At 34.9% G+C, this 27,178-nt stretch overlaps 1 protein-coding gene across 1 annotated transcript in view; it reads left to right on the top strand.

The window, feature by feature from the left end:
* PRKAA2 (protein kinase AMP-activated catalytic subunit alpha 2) overlaps nt 1-22,907 on the top strand; it is a 65,945-nt gene extending 43,038 nt beyond the window's left edge. The window contains exons 3-9 of the mRNA XM_032296861.1: nt 5,873-5,966; nt 6,847-6,991; nt 8,227-8,314; nt 10,350-10,574; nt 18,180-18,684; nt 20,117-20,243; nt 21,482-22,907. Of these exons, the coding sequence (XP_032152752.1) occupies nt 5,873-5,966; nt 6,847-6,991; nt 8,227-8,314; nt 10,350-10,574; nt 18,180-18,684; nt 20,117-20,243; nt 21,482-21,720 (1,423 nt within the window). The 3' untranslated portion in view covers nt 21,721-22,907. The remainder of the gene's footprint in view (nt 1-5,872; nt 5,967-6,846; nt 6,992-8,226; nt 8,315-10,349; nt 10,575-18,179; nt 18,685-20,116; nt 20,244-21,481) is intronic.
* Nucleotides 22,908-27,178: the final 4,271 nt, after the last annotated feature.

Below are 27,178 nucleotides of genomic sequence, written 5' to 3'. Positions count from 1 at the left end.
CAACAACAAAAAAAATAGATGGAGGAGCAACCTATGCATTAGAAGAGACATAAGAGACAAATCAACCAATTACAATATATTGAATGTGTTTGTATCATGAAATCTTCTGATTGGATATTTGATGACATTCATGAGTCTTAAAATTTATGCATGATAACAGTATTGCATATTGTGCACGCACATGCATACACACATTTTTTAAAGTTACCCTTTAGAGATATGTATGGATTTCTTTACAGAGGAAGTGAAAGCCAAATTCATTGTGAAATGATGGTGTAAAACATACTTTTACAAAGTTAATAACCAAGGCATTAATTAACTTAGACTCTAGATTGTTATAGAAAATTTGAGTTATTCTATATGACCATACATAAATAAGAAAAGCACTGTCAACTCAATAAACATGGGCAAAAGACACAGCATTTTATAAGAAGAAATGTATATGATGTTTTGCAAGTGTTGAAGAATATATGAATTCACCACTTTTCTAAAGATTTTAGCATTGCCAAACTTTCTTTGGAAAGCAGTTGGCATTATCTTTTCAATTGGAACATACACAATAACTGTGACTCAGCAGTTAGACTCACCAGTATGTGTCAAGGAGAAAATCTAGCCATGTAGAAGAATGTTTGTCTTAGTCCATTTTTACATTACTATAAAAGAATACTGAAGGCTGGGTAATTTATAAAGAAAAGATGTTTAATTGGCCCACAATTCTGCAGGCCATACAGGAAACATGGTGCTGGCTTTTGCTTCTAGTAAGGGTCTCAGGATGCTTACAATCATGGCAGAAGGCAACTGGGAGCCAAGCTGTCACATCGTGAGAGGGGGAACAACAGAGGAAGAAGGAGGAGCCAGCCTCCTTTAAACAACCAGCTCTCTCATGAACTGAGCAAGAACTCACTTATTACTGAGCCAGTAGTGCTAAACCATTCACGAGGGATGGATCTGCACCCATGATCCAATCACCTCCCATCAGTCCCCATGTCCAACATTGGGAATCACATTTCAGCGTGAGATTTGGAGGGGACAAACATATAAACCATACCAATGTTCACAGCAGCAAATAATAGCAAAATTGTAGAAACAACCTACTCTTTAGTGGTAGAGTAGATGAATAAATACAATAGGATATTGTATTTATTAATGGTCAAATCAGATAACTATAGCAAACACAATATGGATGAATCTCAGTAAAATAACTACTAGAATATTACATAAAGCATGATACCTAGTTTTTAAAGCAAAGACCAGTGTAACATATATATGAGTTATTCTTATATATGAAATATACATATGTAGAGAGAGGGGATACACACACATATGTACCTATATAAATGGTATAAAAGAGGTAGGAAGGAAAGGATAAACAGCATTCAGGATGACAGCTACATTGGGTGAGAAGCAGATTTTCTCCTTGACATGTACTGATGGGATGGGGAATGCAGATCCTTGTATGAATTAGATGGAGCTGTTGTCAAGGTCTTGGCCTTTTGTCTGAGTGATGGGTTTGTCCGTATTACCTTATTAAAAATAGTAATTAAATAAAAGGTTATTCATGGACTACTGAAGACAAGTGTCATGAACCAAGGATGATTGCTACATTTCTATGTAACTGAGTTCTAACTAAAGAAAAATCTTGTATGTATGTAGATACATAAATAATATTATAAAATCTTAATAGATTTGACCACCACAAAGGTGTACTCATGATTGTTGATTTTTGGCTAACTTTAGAAAGATGTTTTTTTTTTAATTTTTATATACTATTTTATGTGGATATTGCCTAAAAATGCATATAACTTGGTCAATTGGAAAATGCATAGGACTTTTCTGAATAATTAATTTTTTACCAATTATAAATGCTGTTTCTGAAAAATTTTAAAAGCACATTAGTTTACTTCTCTGCTGTACTAAGAAAATAATACTGACACATATGAGTGATACATGATTGAATTTCTTAAAATACTTCAATATACTTGTATTTTAGAAAGCACAAGAGATTTGACTTACTCAGGCCAGTCTTAGAACGTAATCTTGGAATTTGCCTTTTCCTCTAAATCCTTAATGTGAAACTGTCTTCTTCAGACTTCTTTCTTCTGAAATTTGTTTCCCTTTGTCCCCACCCCATTCTGTTTAGGGATAGAGACAAAAGGAAATTTTATTGGTTGAAGTTTTGCTATAATGTTGGTATGACTTTTCAGTTTCAGATTACTCTGGTTTTGGCTCCAAGCACTCACGTTATTTAAAAGTGCTAACCTGTGCACTTACTTAAATACCTACTTTGTTATAGGTACTTTGCTAAGTACATATTCATTAATCAAATTATTGTAATAATAAAGACATACAATTACAAACTGAAGTGTGTATTTTGAAGCTCAGGAAAACGGATCTGTGAGTGCAAAAAGGCACCTCACCTGGACTTAGGAAGTGACTTTCAAGCTGAGATCTAATCAGGGCTTGGGTCATAGTACAGGATTCAGGTCAGTGAAAACAGCTTATACAAAGGAGCTGTAGCAGGAGGAGGTACAGCATGACTAACATTGAAAAAAGTAGTATGACTCAGTGTTGTGACACAAAGCTAAGACCAAACAATAGAGATGGCAAGGGCCTGATTTATTCAGGACCTAAGAGCAATGGGAAACCTCTGAGAATCCTAAATTGGGAGGCTACTGGAGATCATATTTGTATTTGAAGAGACTGTTTATTTAATGTCTGTCTTTCTGGCTAAACTGTAAGCTCCACAAGTAAAGGCACCTGCTTTTGATCTCACCAAGTACAATACAAGTAGGTACTCAATAAATGTTCTATCACCATATAATGGCTCAGTGTCTGGTAGACAGTAAGTGCTTAGTAATATTACAGTTTTCATTGTTCTAGACTGGCCTTTAGTGTAAGACAGTGGCTGCTAAGGATTTAGAAGTTTCATAAAATAATTTCTTCCAAGAATATCGATTGAAGACCCATGATATACTCAGAAATGATAGCCAAATTTATTTATTAGAATGTTATCACTTCTTTTGTGCCCCATTTAGGATGTACAGAACACAGAAATGATTGAGAATTGTTACTAAATCAAACCAGCCTACAGTGAGGTGCGATAGCAGATGCACCTGCCCTACACTATTCAGTTTACATGATCACTTTGATGCCTATAAAGATAGCTTTTATAAAACTATGAAAGCCTACACACACACACACACACACACACACACACACACACACACAGACACACACACACACACACACACAGACACACACACACTATTTCTTCTAGAGTTCTCGGTATAATTACCTTTCCAAAGTTCATTTGAAATAATCTGAATTATTCTTTAGTTATATTCATTTATTTTACATAAATTAGGATACCTTGCCATGTTTCTTCCCAAAGACTCATGATTGCTATTAAGAATACTTCTTCTGGATGGGTGCAGTGGTTCACGCCTGTAATCTCAGCACTTTGGGAGGCTGAGGCAGGTGGATCACGAGGTGAGGAGTTCGAGACCACCCTGGCCAATGTGGTGAAACCCTGTCTCTACTAAAGATACAAAAAATTAGCAGGGGTGTGGTGGGGCCGTGCCTTTAATCTCAGCTACTCGGGAGGCTGAGGCAAGAGAATTACTTGAACCTGGGAGGCAGAGGTTGCAGTGAGCCGAAGTCGCACCACTGCACTCCAGCCCTCAAAAAAAAAGAAAAAAGAATATATATTTTCATTCTGAAAAATTATAATTATTTTCAGTATTATAGCTCTAATACTTTGCTTTTTTCATGCATTAATTTATACATGATATGTGCTCTCTTAAAATATATAGTTATATTACCAACTTTCTGGCCAATTTCCTCCTCCTCTTTATTGGGAAGTAGTAACCAGGCCCATGAACTAGCACATACCAGCATCTGTGTACATTAATACAAGGTGCCCCATCTGGCTGGACAAATTATCAAAAGGCTCTCCTGTATCTGACACATCCTATGTCATGACACACTACTTGAAGCAGAGCATCAGCTCCTATCTGGGCCTTCTGCTGGGGCCCTTTAAGCCATGCAAAAATGACACAGCTATATAGTTAGTGGCCCTAAGTAGTAACTAATTATAAATTAGATACTGCTCATAATCAACCAGATGATAGATAAACCTTTATAGGCAAACAACGTATTTTAAAAAGTAGCATAATTGTTCATTTATGTAAATATCTAATGCAACCTTAAGTTAAAACATTAATATTATAGGCCGGGTACAGTGGCTTATGCCTGTAATCCCAGAACTTTGGGAGGCCAAGGCAGGCAGATCACTTGAGGTCAGGAGTTTGAGACCAGCCTGGCCAACATGGCGAAACCCCATCTCTATTAAAAATATAAAAATTAGCCAGGCATGGCGATCCATGTCTGTGATCCCAGCTACTTGGAAGTTGAGACAGGAAAATCGCTTGAACCCAGGAGGTGGAGGTTGCCATGAGCTAAGAACTTGCCACTGCACTCCAGCCTGGGTGGCAGGGCAAGAGTCTGTTTCAAAATTAAATAAAAATTAATATTATATTTAATTTTAAAGTCTTTAAAACTTGGTTTGGTAAAATTGAGTGTAGGGGTGTAAGTTGTAGTTTTTGGGAAAATATTTTATTTTACCAAATAAAGCTACATTTAAAAATTATTTCTTAATGTGCCCAGCTTTGGGTACCTAGAAACACAGACAGACACACACACAGAGTTAATTTTTCATGAGAGAAATTAACATTTACAAAAGTAAAGCGGTGAGACCCCACGTATGTTTTATTAGCTTCAACAATAGTCAATTCATTGTTTTGTCTGCTTCCCTCCCATTTCCCCTACACCACATTATTTTGAAGTAAATCTCAACATTATCTTTTTAATCTGTAAACATTTCAGTAGCTACTCTAGAAAATACTTTTTATATTCTAAATAACATAAACATAGCATCATTATCACATCTTAATTAAAATAATTAACAACATTATCTACCGCCTAATCAGCATGTAGACTTTCCTGATTATTTCATAAATGGTTTTTAAAGTTGGTTTGAATAAGAATCAAAATAAGTCTATATAGTATAATTGGTCAAATTGTCTCTTGAGTTACTTTTAACATATAGTTTATCCTTTCCCTTTTTTTCTTGCATTTTGTTTGTTGAAGAAATGGTCATTTTTCACTTTCTGGATTTTGCTGAATATATCTCTGTAGTATCATTTTACATGTCCAGGAAAAAATATATATGATATATACATGTTTCACAGAAATGAGGTCTTGCTATGTTGCCCAGGCTGGTAAAATACTGACTTTAGAGGATATGTTTCACTGAACTGCCAACATGATGCCTATGCTTTTCAAAATCTGTTCCAGAAAATCATGTTGAAGATCAGTTATTTTCTTTTCTTGGCACTTTCATGTATGTTCTGTTTTAGTTTGTTTTACTGTCAATTCCCCGAAACATTGCCCTGACCTCAAGTGATCCTCCCACCTCGGCCTTCCAAAGTGCTGGGATTAAAGGGATGAGCCACCATGTCTGGCCCAAATATATTTTCTACTTATCTTTAAATATGTGATACCTCATCTTCTTTGCCTGTAAACAAATTTTGTTTAAATGGAAAAATTAATGCTTAACTTAGTTGTTCAGAGGGAAAGATTTCAAAAATTAGTAAACATGAAAGGGAGGATCTGAAGGAATGGCCATGAGCCTCAAGAAGTAGAATAATTTTGTAATGCTCCATGTTTATAGCTCTATGATTATTTTGATAATATAAGTCATCTTAAAGTATTATAAAACATTGAAATATAAAATTGTAGCCAGAGTAGAAATGCCCGGTTGATTTTGGTCAAAGTAACATATTTTGTTAATTTTTTTTTATTAACCAAAAAGATACCAGGTGATCAGCACTCCAACAGATTTTTTTATGGTAATGGAATATGTGTCTGGAGGCGAATTATTTGACTACATCTGTAAGCATGGACGGGTGAGTAACATACTATCTGGTACACTAAACCTCTAAACTAATAAGGAGGAAAGTATTGGGAAATAGCACACTGCAAAGATATCGTCAAGGTTAAAGTTGTTTCTATAATAATGCTCAACTAAACATATACGGTGTTAGACAAAATTTCTTGTATACCTTTTGAAATACTGATTTTAGAAAACATGTTCCACTTAATTGCCAACATGATGCTGATGCATTTCAAAATCTGTTTCATAAAATCATGTTGAGGATCAGTTATTTCCTTTTCTTGGCACTTTCACGTATGTTCTGTTTTAGTTTGTTTTACTGTCAATTCCCCAAAACATTGTGCACATTTAATGATATTAATTGAAATTTAAATATTACTGCTTAGCAATAAACAAAAACTCGTCTGTTGACATGTTGAGCTTTGACAAGCTTTTGGTTGGATGTTTTGTCTGATTTGTTGAGAATTCCAGCATAATTCTAGCTGGCTTAATTTTATTTAGCTTGATTATGAAATTAAAACTCTTGTTAAATAGATGTCCCAAATATTATTATTATTGTTATTATTATTATTATTTTGAGACAGAGCCTGACTCTGTTGCCCAGGCTGGAGTGCAGTGGTGTGATCTAGGCTCACTGCAGCCTCCACCTCCCAGGTGCAAGCAGTTCTGTCTCAGCCTCTCCAGTAGCTGGGACCATAGGCACGTGCCACCATGCCCAGCTGAATTTTATATTTTTAGTAGTGATGGGGTTTCACCACATTGGTCAGACTGGTCTCAAATTCCTGACCTCAGGTGATTCACCTGCCTCAGCCTCCCAGAATGTTGGGATTACAGGCATGAGCCACCTCTCCCAGCCCCAGATATTTTAATGCAGTTTCTTTTATGCTTGATAGGTTGAAGAGATGGAAGCCAGGCGGCTCTTTCAGCAGATTCTGTCTGCTGTGGATTACTGTCATAGGCATATGGTTGTTCACCGAGACCTGAAACCAGAGAATGTCCTGTTGGATGCACATATGAATGCCAAGATAGCTGATTTTGGTATGTAACTCCAAGGTTGTTTAGGAATGTACTAGCTACCTTTTAAAGCATGTCAATAACAACTTATAGAACTAAGAACTTTCCATTTCAAACTTGTGCATCCTGTACCATGTAAAGGGATTAGTTGAAATTTCCTTTGTAGCTTTTTCTATTCATTTAAATACACTTTAAAAATGTGGATACCTCTAGAGAAGTTAGAAGGCTGTCATCAAGATAAATTCATTCAATCTACATTTTCTCCTAGGAAAATGATGCATAACTGTTTTGTTTTGTTTTGTTTTTGAAGAGAAGGGAGGAGTCCCAAACTTCTTTGGAAAATCTCATGAAATTATGAGCACTTTCTCTGATGAATGCATATAAACAGAGGTATCTGAAAGTTTGCATGTAGTTTTGGAAAAAAGCCCTTCTGAATTGATCCACAAAGAGTCCTTAGGGTAACATAACTTAATTAGAGCATAGTTTTTGTCAGGGGTAAAAGGTACATAAAATGTAATTTTTATACTTCAAACACTTTTTGGGTTAAACATACCTGGAAAGGATGCCTTAATAGGGTATTTGAGAAAAAGATTAGGAAGTGAGAGATTAGAAAGATATTCAGGTGCTGGCTAGTGCTACCTATTGTGGTCTTTACCTTGTCTTTAATCTAAAATCTAGGAAACTACTTCTCTAGTTTCTCTTCCTTCTCTGAATCATGAAATTCATTTAGTGTTATCGCTCAACTAGATTTTTGGTTCAATAGATTATATTTTCTATGTTGAATTAAATATTTCTAAATTAAAAACTTTTGGAACATAATCTCTTTATGAGTTGGAGGCCATCTGGCTTCTAATTATAGAATTTAAAGAGGCTTTTGAAAGCGTAGAACAAAAAAGTAGTAGTTTCTGTTTTATTCTTTCAACTATGGAAATAGATAAATAATATTTTGATGTTTTCATGTTTGGGAAAGTTAATGTGCTTCAGAATAACCTCTTCTGTGAAGGGAATCAACATTTTTATTTGGAAAGGAAATTTAGTTTTACTCATACGTGAGATGTTCTTTAGCTTTTTTGTTATAGTATAAGCACTCTGAGATAATCTGCTTCAGTCAAATGCTTTCCACTGCCTTTTTTAAAAAAATAAAACAACTAATAAACGATGTGTGGAGGGTTAAGGACTGGAAATTTTGCTCCTGTTTATATGACTTTCTTTACTTTTAAAAAAATCTAGCACCAGGTAAACATTACTTTTATTTTTAGGATTATCTAATATGATGTCAGATGGTGAATTTCTAAGAACTAGTTGTGGATCTCCAAATTATGCGGCACCTGAAGTCATCTCAGGCAGGTAATAATCAGTGAAGTGTAAACTTTTTGTAATCTTGTGTGCATTCTGATAACATTTCATTATAATGTATTCTCTTTGGAAGGTAAGATTTTAAAATGGCAGAACTGAATTGTTCATTTATTTTTCAATCGTTGAAGGGATAATGGTTATATTAAAAATTTTAAACATTTCATTTAGATATCATTATAAATATACCTATGAAGTTTTCCCCATTGAAAAATAGCTGAAGTACATCCTGATTTAACATCTCTTTTATTTTAGAAAAGTACAGATAAGAAAGTAAGAATTTGCAAAATATAAGCTAGTGTCATTATTTATTTATTAGATACAGTTCTTTAACTTGCATATTTTTCAAAATGTATACAGCATTGTTTTATATTTTGTCTTTGGAAGAACGAGACTTTGGGGGACAATATTGTTTCATGAAATTAAACTACACAAGTAGAGATTGTGTAATTACTCATATAACTTATTCATTGGTACATTATAAAAATGTTTATACAGATTGCAATGGTAATCTCAAGTCTTTTTACAGTGATCAATGTGTGATTTTTAAAAGTTAACAGAATCCTATGAGAGAAAATTGGTAAAAGTATTATTGCAAATAGCAGATCCAGTATTATCTTAGTCCATTTGGCCTGCTGTAAGAAAAATACGATAACGTTGATGGCTTATAAACAACAGAAGTTTATTTGTCACAGTTCTGAAAGCTGTGAAGTCCAAGATCAAGGTGCCATCAGATTTGGTATCTGGGTGAGGGTCTGCTTCCTGATAGACTACTGTATGCTCACTGTAACTTCACATGGTGAAAGGGAGAGGGGATCTCTCTGGGGTTGCTCTTACAAGGGCACCAGTAGAACTCTGCGCTAGTGACCTAATCACACCCCTAAAGTTCCCACCTCCTAATACTATCCCCTTGGGTGTTAGGATTTCAACACTTGAATTTTGGGAGGCTGTAAGCATTCAGTCCATTGCAAAGAGTTTGAACAATACAGCAAATGATGTAAACAATTGCCATTTTTATGTAAACATTATATCCTTTTTATTGGAATAGTAGAGATTTACTTTGTTACCCCAGACCCAGGTTTGAGTTTGATAATATGCTGTCATGAGAACTGTAATGCTGTAGAAAGGTAAGAGGGAAAAAAAGGAATAACACTATAAGCATAAGTTATCTGGATCAAAGCTAATTTTAGTCATATGAGCTAGGAAGTGATGAGAGTGCAAGTGGTAAATACGCAGGATAATGTGATACAGGATAAATACTGTCTACACAGTACTAATTAAGTACTTTAATGTTTAATTTTTTTTTTTTTTTTTTTTTTTTGAGGCAGAACATCTTTGTCACCCAGGCTAGAGTGCAGTGGACAATCTTATCTCACTGTACCGCCTCCCAGGCTCAGGTGATCCTCCCACCTCAGCCTCCTGAGTAGCTGGAACTACAAGTGTTCACCACCATCCCTGGCTACATTTTATATTTTAAGTAAAAACAGGGTTTCACCATGTTGCCCAGGCTGGCCTCAAACTCCTAGCCTCAAGCAATCCACCCACCTCAGCCTCCCAAAGTGCTAGAATTACAGCTGTGGGCTACAGTGACTGGCCTTAAATATTCTTTAAAGCTGTACCAGGGCTAAAAATTCTATTATATGTATATTTTCTTGTAATAGTTCTTTAAGAAAAAAATTTAACCTATACACTATAGTATTTTTTCAAGTTTATGGTCATCTACTTTTGTTTCCCTCAAAAATCAACCACAGAAAGTATTATATTTTTTAATTAGTATGTTTCAGTTAAATGAATTTGTGACAAATAAAAATACCCTATTCACTTGGCAGACTTGAATAGTAATTGGCTAGACTAATTATTCCCTTTGAGGAGCAACGATTGAATATTGGGGAGTGGCCATGGACTTCAATAAAGACCTTGGAAATGAATATGTACTGAAGGTAGACTACCTATATATACAAGTAGGATACATATAGAGAGAAATAGTGATACTTGCATTTTAGGTTTGTGTTGTCATCTTTTTTCTTAGATTGTATGCGGGTCCTGAAGTTGATATCTGGAGCTGTGGTGTTATCTTGTATGCCCTCCTTTGTGGCACCCTCCCATTTGATGATGAGCATGTACCTACGTTATTTAAGAAGATCCGAGGTGGTGTCTTTTATATCCCAGAATATCTCAATCGTTCTGTCGCCACTCTCCTGATGCATATGCTTCAGGTTGACCCACTGAAACGCGCAACTATCAAAGACATAAGGTGATTATTCTTTTTGTTTCTTTTACGTATATTTTCTCATAGGAATAATAATGATGTTAATTGAATGATTCTCCTAACGTCTCATTTCCTGCCCTCGCCACCTCACCCCTAGCCAACGAAGAGAAGGGGAAATACCAGTGCTTCAGCCACATTGAACTTGTCCTTGTTTCTTAAACCTAACATAGATTTTATGTCTTCATATCTTTGTTTATATTATTCTCTTTGCCTTGATGCCTTTTCTGTTTTCTTTTTTGACCTGATAGACTTCCATTCATTCATTAACGTTGCACAAGTGCTTTCATTTCTATTTTATCAACATTTTGTTCATGCTTTTCTTATTTAATTCTCATCCTGTAACTAGTTGTTTCTCAGTGTGTCTTTTTTTCTCTCTTAAATTATGATATTAGGTTAAAGAGTGTATCTTATTCATCTTTGCCTATGCAATGCTAAAAGACCTGGAAATATGGTATGTTTAGAAAATGCCTGAAAAAATTTCAAATGGATAAATAGAGTGAGATTTATGTATTTTACATATGGTTAAAAACATAAAGCATAAAAAGTTTTGCTAAGTTTTTGAATTCAATAGCTGCTAGTGGGCTTACTGCGAAGGCTCTTGTGTCACGTGAGAAACTTTGGAAAGTGCCATTGCTAATGCACCTATGAATATGACCTTTGTATATCACATACCTTTGTATAGTAGCAAGATGATTCATTGCATTCTGCTTATTACTTATCAAGGCATGTTTCTTAGAGGTTTTTTGTTCTTAGCTAAGATTTCATCCATGTTTGTTTACAAACACATTCTTTTGACATCTTTCCAGAACTCTTCCTCTTTTCATTAGCCAGCAATGACTTTTTTTTTTTTTTTTTTTTTGAGGCAGGGTCTCACTCTGTCACCCAGGCTGGAGTGCACTGGTGTGATCACAGCTCACTGTAACCTTAACTTTCCAGGCTGAGATGATCTTCCCATTTCAGCCTCCTGAGTAGCTGAGACTATAGGTGAAAGCCACCACACCCAGCTAATTATTTTTTGTATTTTTAGTAGAAATGGGGTTTTGCCATGTTTCCCAGACTGGTCTTGAACTCCTGGGCTCAAGCGATCCACCCATCTTGCCCTCCCAAAGTGCTGGAATTACAGGTGTGAGTCACTGCACCCAGTCCCAGAAAAGACTCTTTTGAGACCTCTGACCTTTGGAATTTCTTTCTTTCTTTTTTTTTTTTTTTTTTTTTTTTTTGAGACGGAGTCTTGCACTGTTGCCTGGGCTGGAGTGCAATGGCATAGTCTTGGCTCACTGCAGCCTCCACCTCCTGGGTTCAAGCAATTCTTCTGCCTCAATCTCCCGAGTAGCTGGGATTATAGGCACCTACCACCACACCCAGCTAATTTTTTTGTATTTTTAGTAGACACAGGGTTTCACTGTGTTGGCCAGGCTGGTATAAAACTCCTGACCTTGTGATCTGCCCGCCTTAGCCTCCCAAAGTGCTGGGATTACAGGCATGAACCAAAGTGCCCAGCCAACCTTTGGAATATTTAAATGATGGCTGCGGTAGCTGTTTATGTGACTGCTGCTGATTTCTTGCAAGCAAGGACTGATGATTCCTTTTGCATTTATGTATCACTTTCTTTTTCCAGCCTTTCTTCAGTGTTCCAAACCTCATGCACAAAAATATAAAAGTGTAAATTAGCCATCAGATTTAATTATAAAAATGAACTTAGGAGGAAATAAAGCCCTTTGTGTTTATAGTTCTTTAGCATATATAGTTCTCTGAATTGACTATTTTTTAAGAAAATTAGACATGCTGATGTATTTGCAGCTGCTTGTATCAGCATATACATTTAGAATAGTAATAGGTTCGGTGCAGTGGCTCACCGCTGTAATCCCAACACTTTGCAAGGCTGAGATGGGAAGATCACTTGAGCCCAGGAGCTCAAGACAAGCCTGGTCAACATAGTGAGAGCCCATCTATATTAAATTTTTTTTTTTTGCCAGCTTGGTGGCTTACGCCTGTAATCCCAGCACTTTGGGAGGTCGAAGTGGGTGAATCATGGGGTCAAGAGATCGAGACTCTCCTGGTTAACACAGTGAAACCCCTTCTCTACCAAAAGGACAAAAAGTTAGCCAGGTATGGTGGCACAGGACTGTAGTCCAGCTACTCAGGAGGCTGAGGCAGTAGAATTGCTTGAACCCTGGAGACAGAGGTTGCAGTGAGCTGAGATTGTGCCACTGCATTCCAGCTTGGGTGACAGAGAGAGACTCTGTCTCAAAAAAACAAACAAAAAGTTATTTAAAATGTCAGGTGGTAATAACACTTATTTGTTACTTTAAAGCAGTGTTTGTATACTTATAGACTAAGAAAAATGTCATATGTTTACTGGTAAGAGTTAATTTGTACATAGGTAGACGGCATGAAACTATCATTCATCTCTGTACTTTAATATAACTTGAATCTATAGTTTTCATTTTTTTCTACTTATCTATATTCAGTTTTTTAGTGTTTTCGGATTCTTTTTATTTTTTTAAATTTTTTTTTTTAAGAGCTGGGGTCTTGAACTCCCAGCCTCAAGCAATTTCCCCATCTCGGCCTCCCAAAGTGCTAGGATTACAGACATGAGCCACCACACCTGGCCAATGTTGGGGAATTTTTGATTTGATAAAATAGAGTTCAATAGAGAAAATAGTTACTAATTATTGAAAAATTACAAAATAGCAAGCATTTTGCTGTATGGCTTGACTATGTTATTGCATTGACTTTTCATAGGTAGCTATAAACCATTTTACAAACCATGAAACTGAAGCTCAGAAGGGTTATGTCATGATTTATGTATCTGTTTGCCCCTATTAAATTATAAATTACTTTAAATTAGGAACAAATTATTAATTCATAGCAAAATGCACAAAATCTAGCACATATTAAAACGTTGAGTAAATCTGTGTTTGTTGAAAATTACACAGCTAATTAGGAGTATAACTGGGGCTCAACTTGGAACTTAAACTGAATTCAAAACCTGTGCTATTTCCACTATTTCAGATTGTTACATCAATTCAATGACATCTATCCTTCTGTTAATCTATCATTTTATTTATATCTTATGCTACTATATACTTACTATCTTAATATTATTTTGTACATCTATTATTTTCTTGTAAGATAGCCATTGGAGGTTGAAAAATATATCTCTGTATTTATTTGCTTATTTAACCATTTTTGCTTTAATTCATTCAAGCAATATTTCACATCCGCTCTGTGCAAGGTCTTGTGCTAGGTGCTGGGAATATAGTGGTAAACAAGACAGATATTGTCTTCACAGAAAATACATCTTTGTGTCCCCAGGCACCTTAACTTAGTAATAGTATTAATGTTATTATAATTAAAGTGAGAGGTCTGAAGTTCAACTGAGCACAAATCCCAGTGCTTCTGTTTATTAGCTATGAGCACTTTAGTTACTTCCCACATACATTAGAATTTGGGGGAGGTAGTCATAGATTGAACCATGTGAAATTGCCATTTAAGTAGGTCTAAAAATGAATATCAGAAAGTGCAAATATTCAACTTAATATAATTGAACCTTTAGAACAATGTCTAGAACATAATGTTAGCTATTAACATTTTAGCTGTACTTAAAAGAAATTTGGGCATATCATAGGGTTTCTAAAATTTGATAGTCTTTATAATCTAACCTTAAGTCATATATCAATTTCACATTTCAGGTAGTAGTGATAGAAATACATAATTTCTGATGCCTGTATAATAACCCATGTGAAGTGAACTGCTTTTGTCTCAGATGAACTTCTATAAACATCCTAGTCACTGATCACTTTGTAGAGTTAGTTCAGAAACTGACTCCTGAAAATTAAAAGCTTTTAAAATTGGCAGTTGTTACAAGAAATTATGGTCATTTGACTAAATTAATGAATTAGAAATCAAAATTTAGATGTTTCCTTATTGTTTTTTAAAATTAATTTAAAAAATATAATTCACATATTATAAATTTATCCCTTTAGAGTGTATAATTCACTGGCTTTTAGTATATTCACAAAGTTTCACAATCATTACAGCCATGTAATTCCAGAACTTTTTTTATCATCCCTGAAAGAAACTATACACAGTAATAGTCATCCCTTCCCCATTTCCCTTTCCTCCCTAGCAAGCACTAATCTACTTTCTGTCTTTGTGCCTGTTCTGGACATTTCATATAAATGGAATCATACTGCATGTGGTCTTTTGTATCTGGCTTCTGTCATTTAGCAAAATGTTTTTAAAGTACTTTCCTACTGTAGCATGTATTAGTACTTCATTTTTTTTTTTTTTGCTTGAAAAATATTCCGCTGTATGAATATACTACATTTTGTTCATTAGTTGATGAAGATTGAGTTTTTTCCAATTTGTGGCTTTTATGACTACTGTTGCCCTGAACATTTACACACAAAATTTGTATGGTTATGCTTTTATTTCTCTTGGGTATATACCTAGAGTTTATAATTGTCATATGTTGTTGCTGCTGCTCCTATTTGTTTGGTGATTTCCTGATCTGATTCTGCAAAATCTGTATTCTTTTTTTTATATGGCTACTGAAATCTCTCTTTGGTTAGCTTAATGATCAGCTTAGACAAAAATTTCCTTAAATAACGTGATCTAGTAAGTCTCCCATCCTTTGCTGATGGGCTCTGTGTGCATGTTGGGCTATATCCTCAGTGCTCCAACAGGCAGTTTGTAACTCTGCCTTAGCCTTCATTTCCTGCTTGTGCAGAGCCTCAAAATCTACCAGTGAAGACAAATGAGGGCCCTTTCAGTTTTTTCTCAGGCAAACACACAACGCTGCATTTGTTTCTGGCCTGAGTCCCAGAAATACATCAGAGCTTTCCAAAGACCCCTCTGGAACTTGTATTTCCTGATTTTTCCTTTTAAGTGTCTTGGTCAGCTTTTCATTTACCCAACTTTCACTGCTGCTTCAGGCATGTTAGGATGTTAGACAGTTGTCATTGATTTTTTTTTTTTTTTTTTTAACAAATGCCCTGGGAGAAGGCTGTGTGAGAGTAAGCTCTGAGTCAGGTCATGTAAAAACCAGGCTTGTGAGTGGGAGGTTTCCAGAGAACTGCTAGGTAAGTAAAATAATGACAGTTCTCTCATGGTAGGAGTTTTGGGCGGCTATATACTATTCTGCTCGTCTGTTTTCCCCACCCCAATGCCCCAGTGGTTGTTAAGCTCCTGGTTTTCGCAGCTCTGTGATTATGAGGCTGTTGGTTTTCAAGGCTGCCATGGAACTGGACAAAGGGAAGCGGACATAGGACAACTTAAAAAGCCACAAATCTCACCTTTCTTACTGAAATTCGGCCATTTTTCTTGAATAGATAGTCTTCAGATTGTTACAAGCCTTTGGTTAATTTCCAGGATTCTGAAAAAGTTGACTTTGACTGTTTTTGCTGGTATTTTGTTTTATGAAATAATAGATTTTTCGAGTTTATTTTGAAAGTGTTTAACTTCTCTATTTGTCATTGATATTTTAAAAATATTAGACAAGTAACATAATTTTTTTGTCTTTTGTTACTTCTTTTGTAGCTGGGTGTGGTGGTGCACACTTGTAATCCCATGAGGCAGGAGAATCACTTGAACCTGGGGGGGCGGAGGTTGCAGTGAGCCGAGATCACACCACTGCACTCCAGCCTGGGCAACAGAGTGAGACTCTGTCTTAAAAAACCAAAAAAATAGAAACTTTCTATCTCAGTTATTTTTATTGCTAAACGTTAATAGGTGCTTAATATTATTATATAGCAAATAAATACATGAATGAATTTTTGTGTTCATACTTTGTCTAACTCATGTATTTATTCAGCATTTATTGAGCATTTACTCTGCACTAGGTAGTGGGATAGAGCTAAATAACTTGTGGTCACTATTTCAAGAAGCTCTCAGTTTAGTGGGCAAGATTAAGAAAAAAAACAACTATAAGAATGTGTTGTGATCGAAAAATCTAGTAGATATAGAAGTTTTATCTTTGTACATATCCTCAGGGCCTGACACACCATCATTTCTCACTTGGACTATTGCAACTAGCATCATCATCATCATCATTTTTATCTTTTCAATTCAGTTTTTATACCACAAACAAAATGATCTTTACAGAATGATAATTAGGTTATGTTACCCCATCTCTTTAAAATCCTTCAATGATTTTCATCAGCCACCAGTTCAAATTGTGAGATTTCCTTTTTATAGCCTTCGATTCTTAGAAGTACCTGATTTCATTTAGCACTCCATCTCAACTCATTCTGCCTTCATGATGTTGAGCTCTTTCCAGTTCCTAGAGCACAGCACAACTCTTTTTTTGTCTTATGGTTTTTGCACATAATGTTTCTTTTGCTGGGAATATCTGTTCCCCAACTATTTGCATAGCTGACTTCTGATCATTCTAGTGTCTGCTTAAATATTACTCAGAGTGGCTTCCCTGATCACCCACTTCTCATTCTAAATTAAACACTCTCATTTTACTCTATGCAGTTTCTACTGCAATATGTATCTCAGGATTTGCATATTTGTAACTATATTTCTATGTATATTTGTTTAATCTCTATTTAGCTAAAATATAATCTTTGCGAGGAAGAGTGTTTCTTTTTGTCCATGGTATTTTCCTCAGTAAATATTTATAAATAGTCAGCGAATAGAAGACATTCAGTCAAAACATATCTTCATTTGCACTTATCTTAGGGGAAGCCCAGTTCCACCAGGTAGCAATAATCTTGAAGAAGTAGTTTGTGTTAGATGAAAAGGGTTTAATATTCTAGGATAACAGTGGTAACATCAAGTGCAAACCCCCAGAAGTGTGAGAAAATATGGCTTAGGAAAGCAGTTCTCAAACTTTTTGATTTTAGAATCCTGTAACTCTGAAATATTACTGAGGACCTCAAGGGGGATTTATTTTAATGTAGGTTATATCTATAAATATTTACTATATTACAATTAAAACTGAGAAATTAAGAAAACATTTAATTCATTTAAAAATAACTATAAACCCACTATATGTTAAATAATACATCTTTCATGAAAAATAACCATATCTTCCAAAACAAAAAAAAAATTCTGAGAAGAGACATTATTTTATATCAAAGACAGCTAGGTTCTCATACCTTCTTCATTCAATCTGTTGCATTATTTTGTATAAGTTGAAGTGTGTAAAGAAGATATGATTTCACTCAGATAAGTGGTTGGAAAAGAAAAACATATTTATTATTATTAACACCAACTTTATCAGAAAGTCTTTAAGTATTGGGAAGCTGTTAAACTCATACAAATAATACAAAATTTTAAAGTTTTGCTTGAAAGCTTGAATTTTGTCATTGGCAACAAATATTGCTGATTGTTTTCCTTAAAGTGATGGGCTTGCTTTTTTCATTTTTGAGAGAATGTCAGCCAAATCCTCAAGTCTTTATAACCATAGTTATTCAAGGGTAGTGGGTAATTAACTTGCTCAGGGTCACATAGCTAGTAAGTGGCAGAGCTAGGTCTAGAGACCAGATCTTTTGATTCTATTATGTTGTATTGCCCAATGTCTAAATTATTTGGACTTGCCAATGCATGTCTTACAATAGTGTATTGTGTTTTTCCTAGAGAGCATGAATGGTTTAAACAAGATTTGCCCAGTTACTTATTTCCTGAAGACCCTTCCTATGATGCTAATGTCATTGATGATGAGGCTGTGAAAGAAGTATGTGAAAAATTTGAGTGTACAGAATCAGAAGTAATGAACAGTTTATATAGTGGTGACCCTCAAGACCAGCTTGCAGTGGCTTATCATCTTATCATTGATAATCGGAGAATAATGAACCAAGCCAGTGAGTTCTACCTCGCCTCTAGTCCTCCATCTGGTTCTTTTATGGATGATAGTGCCATGCATATTCCTCCAGGCCTGAAACCTCATCCAGAAAGGATGCCACCTCTTATAGCAGACAGCCCCAAAGCAAGATGTCCATTGGATGCACTGAATACGACTAAGCCCAAATCTTTAGCTGTGAAAAAAGCCAAGTGGCATCTTGGAATCCGAAGTCAGAGCAAACCATATGACATTATGGCTGAAGTTTATCGAGCTATGAAGCAACTGGATTTTGAATGGAAGGTAGGAAATTATAATGTATTAGGATCATGTGTAGAAGCCATTTTTTCTATATGATAAGCTGTTCTGAACTGCCGAGTTGAGTATTAAGCACAATTTTTTCTAGTAATATACTATGTACATTAAAAACAAACAAAATAACCTCTATAAGGATGAAAACCAGTTGATGCTGGAAAACAACATATTTTGCTTTATAGAATAGTGTTCTTGGTCAAGAAAACAAGTAATCAACTAGAAATCATCTTACTGGTTTCAGCATGCATCATAGCGATGGAAAATCATGAGTGTCTTCAAAGATAGTATGTTTTTACTTCCTCTTTTTTTAGGGAGGTTTTTTTCTTTTTTAGGGGACAGAGGCAGGTGGCTGTAATAGCTAGTAGTCAATACAAATTATACCATCACACATATTTATTCAGTCAATAAACATTTTTCTCTAAGTTCTGATATTCTCTCTTATTTGGCTAGTGCTTTTAATGCTTATAGTCATTTTCCTTACTCTCAGCCCACAGTTTGCTTTTCTTAAAAATTAGTACTCAATTTCATTTTAGTTCTGTTTGAATATATGTGTGAGGAGGGGCATTTTTCCATTTCAGATATGCCTTTAACTCTTGTTCTTTTCCTGAGGATCATGAACTTTTAAAGGAAGAAGAAAAATGTTCCAACTTACCATATAAATATAGATTTGACATGTGCAAATAAATCAGTCATTTTCATTTTATTATTTGTACATGAATATTTTCTTAAAATTATATAAAAAACGGATCTCTTTGTTTTGAAGTAGTTTTATTTAGTTAGTTTAAAAAGAGATGTTAACATCTTTGAAATTCTGTACTGAAACATTTTTGAAACTAGTATCACAGATGTTTTGAAAATCCAGAATATTCGATGCAGTGGTTTTTTTTTGTTTTGTTTTGTTTTTTTGTATGTTTTTGTAGAGACAGAGTTTCACCAAGTTGCCTAGGCTGGTCTCAAGCTCCTGGGCTCAGGCAATCCACCCACCTTTGCCTCCCAAAGTGCTAGGATTACAGGCATCAGCCACTGTGCTTGGTTCTCTTTGTTCCTTCTACTCCATAATCATCCATGAACATGTTTAAGCAGAGACTGGGCAACCAAATTATAATCAATATTTTAGAGTTGATGTTTATCTAGAGTGAAGGCTAGACTTTATGCAATCTGTGGGTTCTCTTTGTTTCCTTTATCTTTCTCTTTTTTTTTTCAGTACCCCAAATTTATTCAAGTAATTTTTCCTTTAAATCTTAATTGCCATTTGGTACTACTAGTGGGGATTAAATAAATGCTAAATTACCAGTAATATGAAAATTATTCAGATATTCCTTTCCTACCTCACACATATTAATTGCTTGTTTTGCCATTTTTTGCAGTGAAAAGGGAGATATTTTGTAGTTTATTATTTTTAATTAATTTTTCACTTTAGGTAGTGAATGCATACCATCTTCGTGTAAGAAGAAAAAATCCAGTGACTGGCAATTATGTGAAAATGAGCTTACAACTTTACCTGGTTGATAACAGGAGCTATCTTTTGGACTTTAAAAGCATTGATGGTAAGGAAGCTATGCATGCATGAGCTCTCAGAAGATAAAATTTGGCACTAGTTGACCAGATGTTAAAATCGTCTCGAAGACATCCGGTGGGTAGGTCCTGCACTGGTTTTTAAGTAATCTAGACTTAACCAAAATGTAAGTGAAGTGAAAAGGATGAAAGACATGTTGAATACCCCTTACCTGGAATCTTTCCACAAGAAGTATCTCCATGGCATAAAAGAATCATTTGAAGTATTGGCCGTGGAGCACAAGTAAGGAACAACAGGGAGGCAGGCTTTACCTTTTAAATTAACTGACTTGTCAGGGCTTCGTCACATTTCTCCATTCATATTTTATTAGTTCGTATTGTAATGTCTACACTTTCCCCTTCATCACCTTTCCTCATCCTGGGTGGCCAGGATGGCCAAATAGGTCTCTATTGGGATTTAGGTACCCATGGTAATCAAGGAGCCAAAGGCGTCAGGGAAAATTGTCACATCCAAGAACTTAGTGTGTGCCGAGGATTAAACCTGAGTAAACTAAATGTGACTATTCATTTCAGAGGCCCAAGTGGGATAAAACCAGAATAAACCAAGGGTCAGGTGATAGATGGAACAAGAATGGAACTGAGTTTAGAGTTAGGGAAGCTGTTTTAAACAAAGCATTTAAATTTTACTCTTGAGCTACCATCAACTATGTATGGTAGTGTTTATATGGATCCCAGACCCCTTCCATTGAAATTACATGTTGTTATTATTAAATTGCAAATTCTTGGGAACCACTCCAGACCTATTACATCAGAGTTTCTGGAGACTGGTCCTGGGAATCGTTGAATCTGCAATTTTAAAAAGATTTCTCTCACTTTGCACCCTGTCTTCCCAAGGCAATGTATCATGGTAACTTTTATTTTTACCTTAATGATTTTTTTTTGTTGATATGCCAGAAGAAAATAAGTTGTCAAGAATACACTTTCTTCACATGCAGAGATATCAGTTTGATTCTAATATCAAATACTCCAATTTAAGAAGGACGTAGGGACCACATTTTGACTGTGTGCAAGTGTTGTGATTGGTAGTGATGTTTGTTAAGACTGTTGGAAAGAAGAGGACTGTGCTCCTAAAACAGTGAAACATGACATTCAGTATTAAGTTGCCCTCACTCAGATGTGTTTACTTAATATTCTGGATATCATAATTTCATAGGAAGGGTTTGGGCATATATGCTTTTAATATAAATTGCTCTTCTTTGGCCTATTTCAGATGAAGTAGTGGAGCAGAGGTCTGGCTCCTCAACACCTCAGCGTTCCTGTTCTGCTGCTGGCTTACACAGACCAAGATCAAGTTTTGATTCCACAACTGCAGAGAGCCATTCACTGTCTGGCTCTCTCACTGGCTCTTTGACTGGAAGCACATTGTCTTCAGTTTCACCTCGCCTGGGCAGTCACACCATGGATTTTTTTGAAATGTGTGCCAGTCTGATCACTACTTTAGCCCGCTGATGATCTGTCTCTAGTTTCTTTCTGTTATAGCTCTATGAAAATCAGATATATTCTTTAAATTTTTTGTATTGCTTTTGGGTAACATCTGCTGCAATACTAATTGAGAGACATGAATTATCTCCAGGGGACACACAATGCTATTGAAATTACTGAAAACAAAATATCTGACATCTTATTTACTTGTAGAAATCTGTAATTTTATTGTGCCTATGATAAATTCACATAGGCAGTATCTTTAATAGGTTAATATCGATGAGGATTTTAAATTTACAATTAAGAGTTCATTACAGATGATTAACACACCACACTGGTGAACCATCTCAATGTAAAGGTGGTTTGGCAACACCTCCTTGCTTTACTGTTTAGTGTAGGTAAATCTAGTTTACTTCCTAAATTTCAGTAGGCTTTCTGCTGTGTTTATGCCCCCAATTTTTTTTTTAACAAAAAACGATTAAAAAGTAAAAGAACCACTAGTAAGATATTATTTAAATGTTGAAATCTTAAAAACCTGCCCTCAAGATTTCAGAAGCCAACTCTGACAGTATTTTTACAAATACTGCCTAGTATATTCAACAGGAAGACGGGGGTCATGTAACAGGTAAACACAATTTTCAGATTCCTTAAAAACAGCTGTAACTAACTCAGGGTTTTAGTTTGCGATTTCCCTGAATAATATGCTTAAGAGCCTTCAAGTTTCAAATTAGTATTGGAACATCTGGAATTGCAACAATTTTTGTCTTTTACATAAACTTACGTCATTTAAAAAATGCCTTCAAAACTTACCTTTCGCAAATTCTTTATGGCTCTGTTGATTTTTGCATTTCACCAACAGTGATAAAATAGTTAAAGTATCAACAGTCCTTTAAATGAGAATTCTCTTTGATCTTTACTTTGTGTGTCAAGTTTTAGGGTCCTGGTGCATCTCACAATGCTGATTCTTCATTGGAAGCCACTCCCTTCACTCCACCTATCCTAGTCACTACTGTCTTTGTTTATTGTGTGATCCTCAGTGGTTGAATGATACAGCTTTTGAATTTTTTTCTAGTTTCAAGTTTGAAAACACTGTTCTGGACCTAAGGGCTTTTGTACACTTTCAAAGCTTGATAGGCTATGACCTTTACTGTTGAACCTGATGGGGCAGGGAAGCTTTGAACATCAAGAAAAAAATTCTCTCTAAAATAAGTAAATATATATATATACACACACGTATTCACACACCAGTGCTTTTAAGCAAAAACCAAACAGTTTTTCTTTTTGCTTTGTGCATATTTTTTTCATATTTAAAAAACACAAGCTATATATAGTAGGGTAGATAATAGTTTATTGATTATGTTTTGTTTTAAAATATTTTTAAATTATGTGTGATTTATCTAATTTGTATTTATTCATTTGTTATTTTAACCATCTTATTTACCTGAATTACCCTAAAAACATTAAGCTCTTGAAAACAGAAAAATGACATTACCTTGAAAGATTTCTCTTTGCCAAAAATAATGTATGTTCTACCAAGAGGCAAATGACAATATTAGACCTAGTTTCTTCTGTGTTAGTGAGACAGGCGTGTCTGTCTTTAAACATTCTTTGAATCAGGAATTTGCATTGTGTCACATCATATGACTTTGCAGATCTTTTAAAAACTGATGTTAAATAACTTATTAGTTCAACTTCTTAATATCAAAATAAGAGAATCATTCAGCAATTTGGGAAAGAGGGCAGATTGCAGTTTGAGATAGTTTAAGGTTTAATTATTGAAAGATTGCCATCTTGTGGCACCAAAGGGTAACTAAGTGATTATTTGTATAGGGAAAAGCAGTCCTGCTGTGTTAGTCTGATGTGCATTATAGATATGGGATAGTTTTGGGTTCTCCAAATGGGTACATACCTCTTTTGGGAAAAACAGGGCCACCTCATAATATTTGCCTGGTTATGAATGGAATTAACTTAGAAAAAATGAACTAATCAGCTTACTTAACCCTAATGACAAAATACACAAAAATTCTGAAGGCAGAAGGAATCTAATGGTGTTTTAGCTCCATTGGTCTAATAGATATTAAAAATTTGTTCATATCAAAATTACCTTATATGGATGATTGTCATGTTTTTTGAGAGTTAATTTATTTACCGTTTTCTAAATCTTGCCAGTATTTATGAACAGCTGTAGTTTGATATTTACTGAATTTTGGGAGAACTAATGGTCACAGCTTGGGTTCTTTTATGTGCATCTTTTTAAAACAGCTATTTCATGAATCTAGGTGGTTGGTTTTTAAAGAATATTTCAGGAGACATAGTCCAGCACAATAAGAGGTAGAACATTGTTACGGCAGCCTTTTTGTTGTTTGTGGGCAGATATAGGGAAAGAATCAGTTGTTAACCCAAAATTTCCACATTTCAGTCTTTTAAACTATGGATGCGGTAAGTAGATGTGGGCTAAGAATAATTTACTCTAGTTAAGACTCTGGAGGAGAGCTTCTATTATTAGGTTACAGATAAGGCTTTGGTTATATCATGGAAATGGACTCCATGTGCTTCGAGAACTGCATTTCCCAAAGTATATCCTGTGAGATGCTCCACAGAAAAAATGATTGCATGGACTAAGTTTGAAAAATGTTGCATGCAATTTTCCCATCAAAGGTGACAATGGATTTAAGCATTAAAGACTTTGACAGGTCTTTCTGTGAAAAAAAGAAAACGATATAAGTTTATTGAAGTTTGCTTTGTCAAATTTTTCATTTTAAAAAACTTAATATCCAATGCATTTTTAGGAAAGTATTGTCCCAGAATGCCATAATTAGGGTAGTTAATAATTAAGTTAGCACTTCCTTTTATCAGTTGTTGGGAAGAATCTGATTGAAAATTAGAGTCATTTTGTTTTAACTTGCAGACATGTTCATCATGAGTGAATGCTGGACTAAATAGAATTTTTATGTCTCCAACTTGTTGCATGACATCTTGGTTTTCTTAATCAGCTTGTGTTATTTTTTGAGTGCAACATTATTCTAATGGATGGGTGACTGAAAAGCCTGTAACAAGATTACTTGTTAAAAAAGTCTGAGAGACTAGTGACCCATGCTTATTGGCTCTGTGGATGATAAATTCTGATTCTTACTTTTAAAAGAAGTCACTTATTCTTACTTTTAAAAAGTCACTGATTCTTTTAAAATGTGTAGTCAGTGAACATTTTCTAAATACTTTATGATACCGTATGAAGATCTAATTCCTGTTATGTTTCAATGTAGGAATAGGTAGATACCTTCTCAGACTGAACATGCAGAGAGGGAAGTGGGCAAACCATTTGCAAGTTGGGTTTTTGTTTTGATTAACAAACCTTTTAAGAGACACTTTTGTAATCTCTAGTGTTTACATTCCTTGATACTAGATATCTGTAAAGAGAATCCGGGAGCCTAAATTAATCAAATAATTGTATTTCTATGTCAGGGTATTGGCTATATGTAGCACAAACAATTCTCCATTTTCTGCAAATGCGTTTTTCAGGACAGCTTTATAATTCTGGGTTTGCTTTTTTTTATTCCCTAGCCAGTTTGTACTCAGGGAATACAAATTGATTTTTACTGTTAAATGAGACATAGTTTAGAAAATAATCATAAACAGCTATTATAGATTTTTGCTCTATTTGGATTTATCTGTACCATCTAATAATGTGCAGTGTACTGAGTTAATGTAGGCACTTCACCTTCCATTTATAAAATGTAAACACCTGGAACATGCCTGCCACAGATACCACTTTGTCTGTTCACTGGTTAATAATTTACATCCCATTAATGGTTGTAAAATCTCAGTATCTAATTGCTAGATACGTTCACAATTTTGTCTGTTTTTGTTTGTTTTTAAAGACCCAAATATTTTCAATCCGGCATTTATGTACTTGGTTCTCCTGTGTCACCCTATAGCTTTTTAAATAGAGAATGTAATTTATTTTAATAGTAGTTCTCGAAGACTCTATTAAAAACTCTGGATGAGGGATACGTGCAATCTGTTGGTAAGACACATCCTATGTTTGGCCCCATTTTTATAACTCCTAAAATGGGAGAGGTAGATTTTAACACTTCTAAGGTACTTTTGAGCTTTAAAGTTATTTTCTGCTTTTTCATATGATTGTGTTAGTGTTCACTTTTTATATATTTAGAGTTTTTATACTAGTGTGAATGTTTGTTTTGATTTGGTAAGGCATATCAAAGGTATATATACTTGAATATTTTTCTAAATACAGCTGCCAGAGGAATGCAAATGGCAAAAAATCATCCAGAAAACCAAACGTGGTGAAACACCATGTCCATTTGGCATGAAGCAAAGCATTACAAATTTGGAGTGATGAAAGTGTTACATATATTTTTGATAATGATTTTTCGATCTAGAGACCCTCCATATTGTTTAATATTATAATAAGTTTGTGAGGTAACCAGAAAAAGCATATTTGCCATTTCCAGATGAGGAAGCAGGACCAGAAAGCTGTTCATAGAGCTTTAACGCCATGCAGGCATTCAGCAGTGATCAATTGCTCTTTATAGGAAACCACCTTTCCTCTGGGGAAGAACCGTCTGAATTAATAAAACATCAGAGTGGTTGAGTAATAAAAATAAACACAGATGTATTGCTTTCAAGTCTTAGAGTGGCATAAAGTAGTCTTAAATAAATAGTTTTTAGTTTAATTATTTGAACCAGTTGACTGTACTAACGAGATGTAATTATCTGAAGTATTTGTTAGCATATTGGTTTTTATAAATATTTCTAAGTTATTGAGGGTGCTTAAAATACTGAAGAAACTTTAAGACATGATTCTTCTTATAATTTTATGTGATTCTCATAGCACAATCATTTTTAAGAAAGGAATACTAGGCCAGGTGTAGTGGCTCATGCCTATAATCCCAGCACTTTGGGATCCTCAGGTGGATAACCTGAGTCAGGAGTTCGAGACCAGCCTGGCCAACATGGTGAAACCTCATTTCTACTAAAAATACAAAAATTAGCCAGTGTGATGGCAGGCCATTTATAATCCCAGCTACTTGAGGCTGAGGCACAGGAATCTCTTGAACCTGGGAGGCAGAGGTTGCAATAACAAAGATGGCGCCACTGCATGCCCGCGTGGGCGACAGCACAAGACTTTGTCTGAAAAAAAAAAAAATCTAGTCCTAGTCCCTGACCTAAATTGTTATAGTTTTTGACTAGTATCTGAATTCGGTTTATCTAAATTTCATATGCAGATTGATAATTTTTCATTTTGTATTTATAGTAGATGATATATTTTCATAGAGAATAGTTCTAATTTACAAACACCTAATAATTATTAGCTTGATAGTTTCTCCCAAACCTTATAAAACTTTGAAATGTACTTATGTTTGAGCTTTAAAAATTATAAAAACTTCATTTAAGCAAGTTGCTGGCATCCTTACTAGCCTTTCCACATATAATTGTGATGCATTTGATGTCACTGAACAGTAAT

The sequence above is a fragment of the Sapajus apella genome, unplaced genomic scaffold, assembly GCF_009761245.1.
Source record: "Sapajus apella isolate SASKATOON/1434 unplaced genomic scaffold, GSC_monkey_1.0 scaffold36, whole genome shotgun sequence".
Lineage (NCBI taxonomy): Eukaryota > Metazoa > Chordata > Mammalia > Primates > Cebidae > Sapajus > Sapajus apella.
This window is presented reverse-complemented; position numbering and strand designations above follow the sequence as displayed.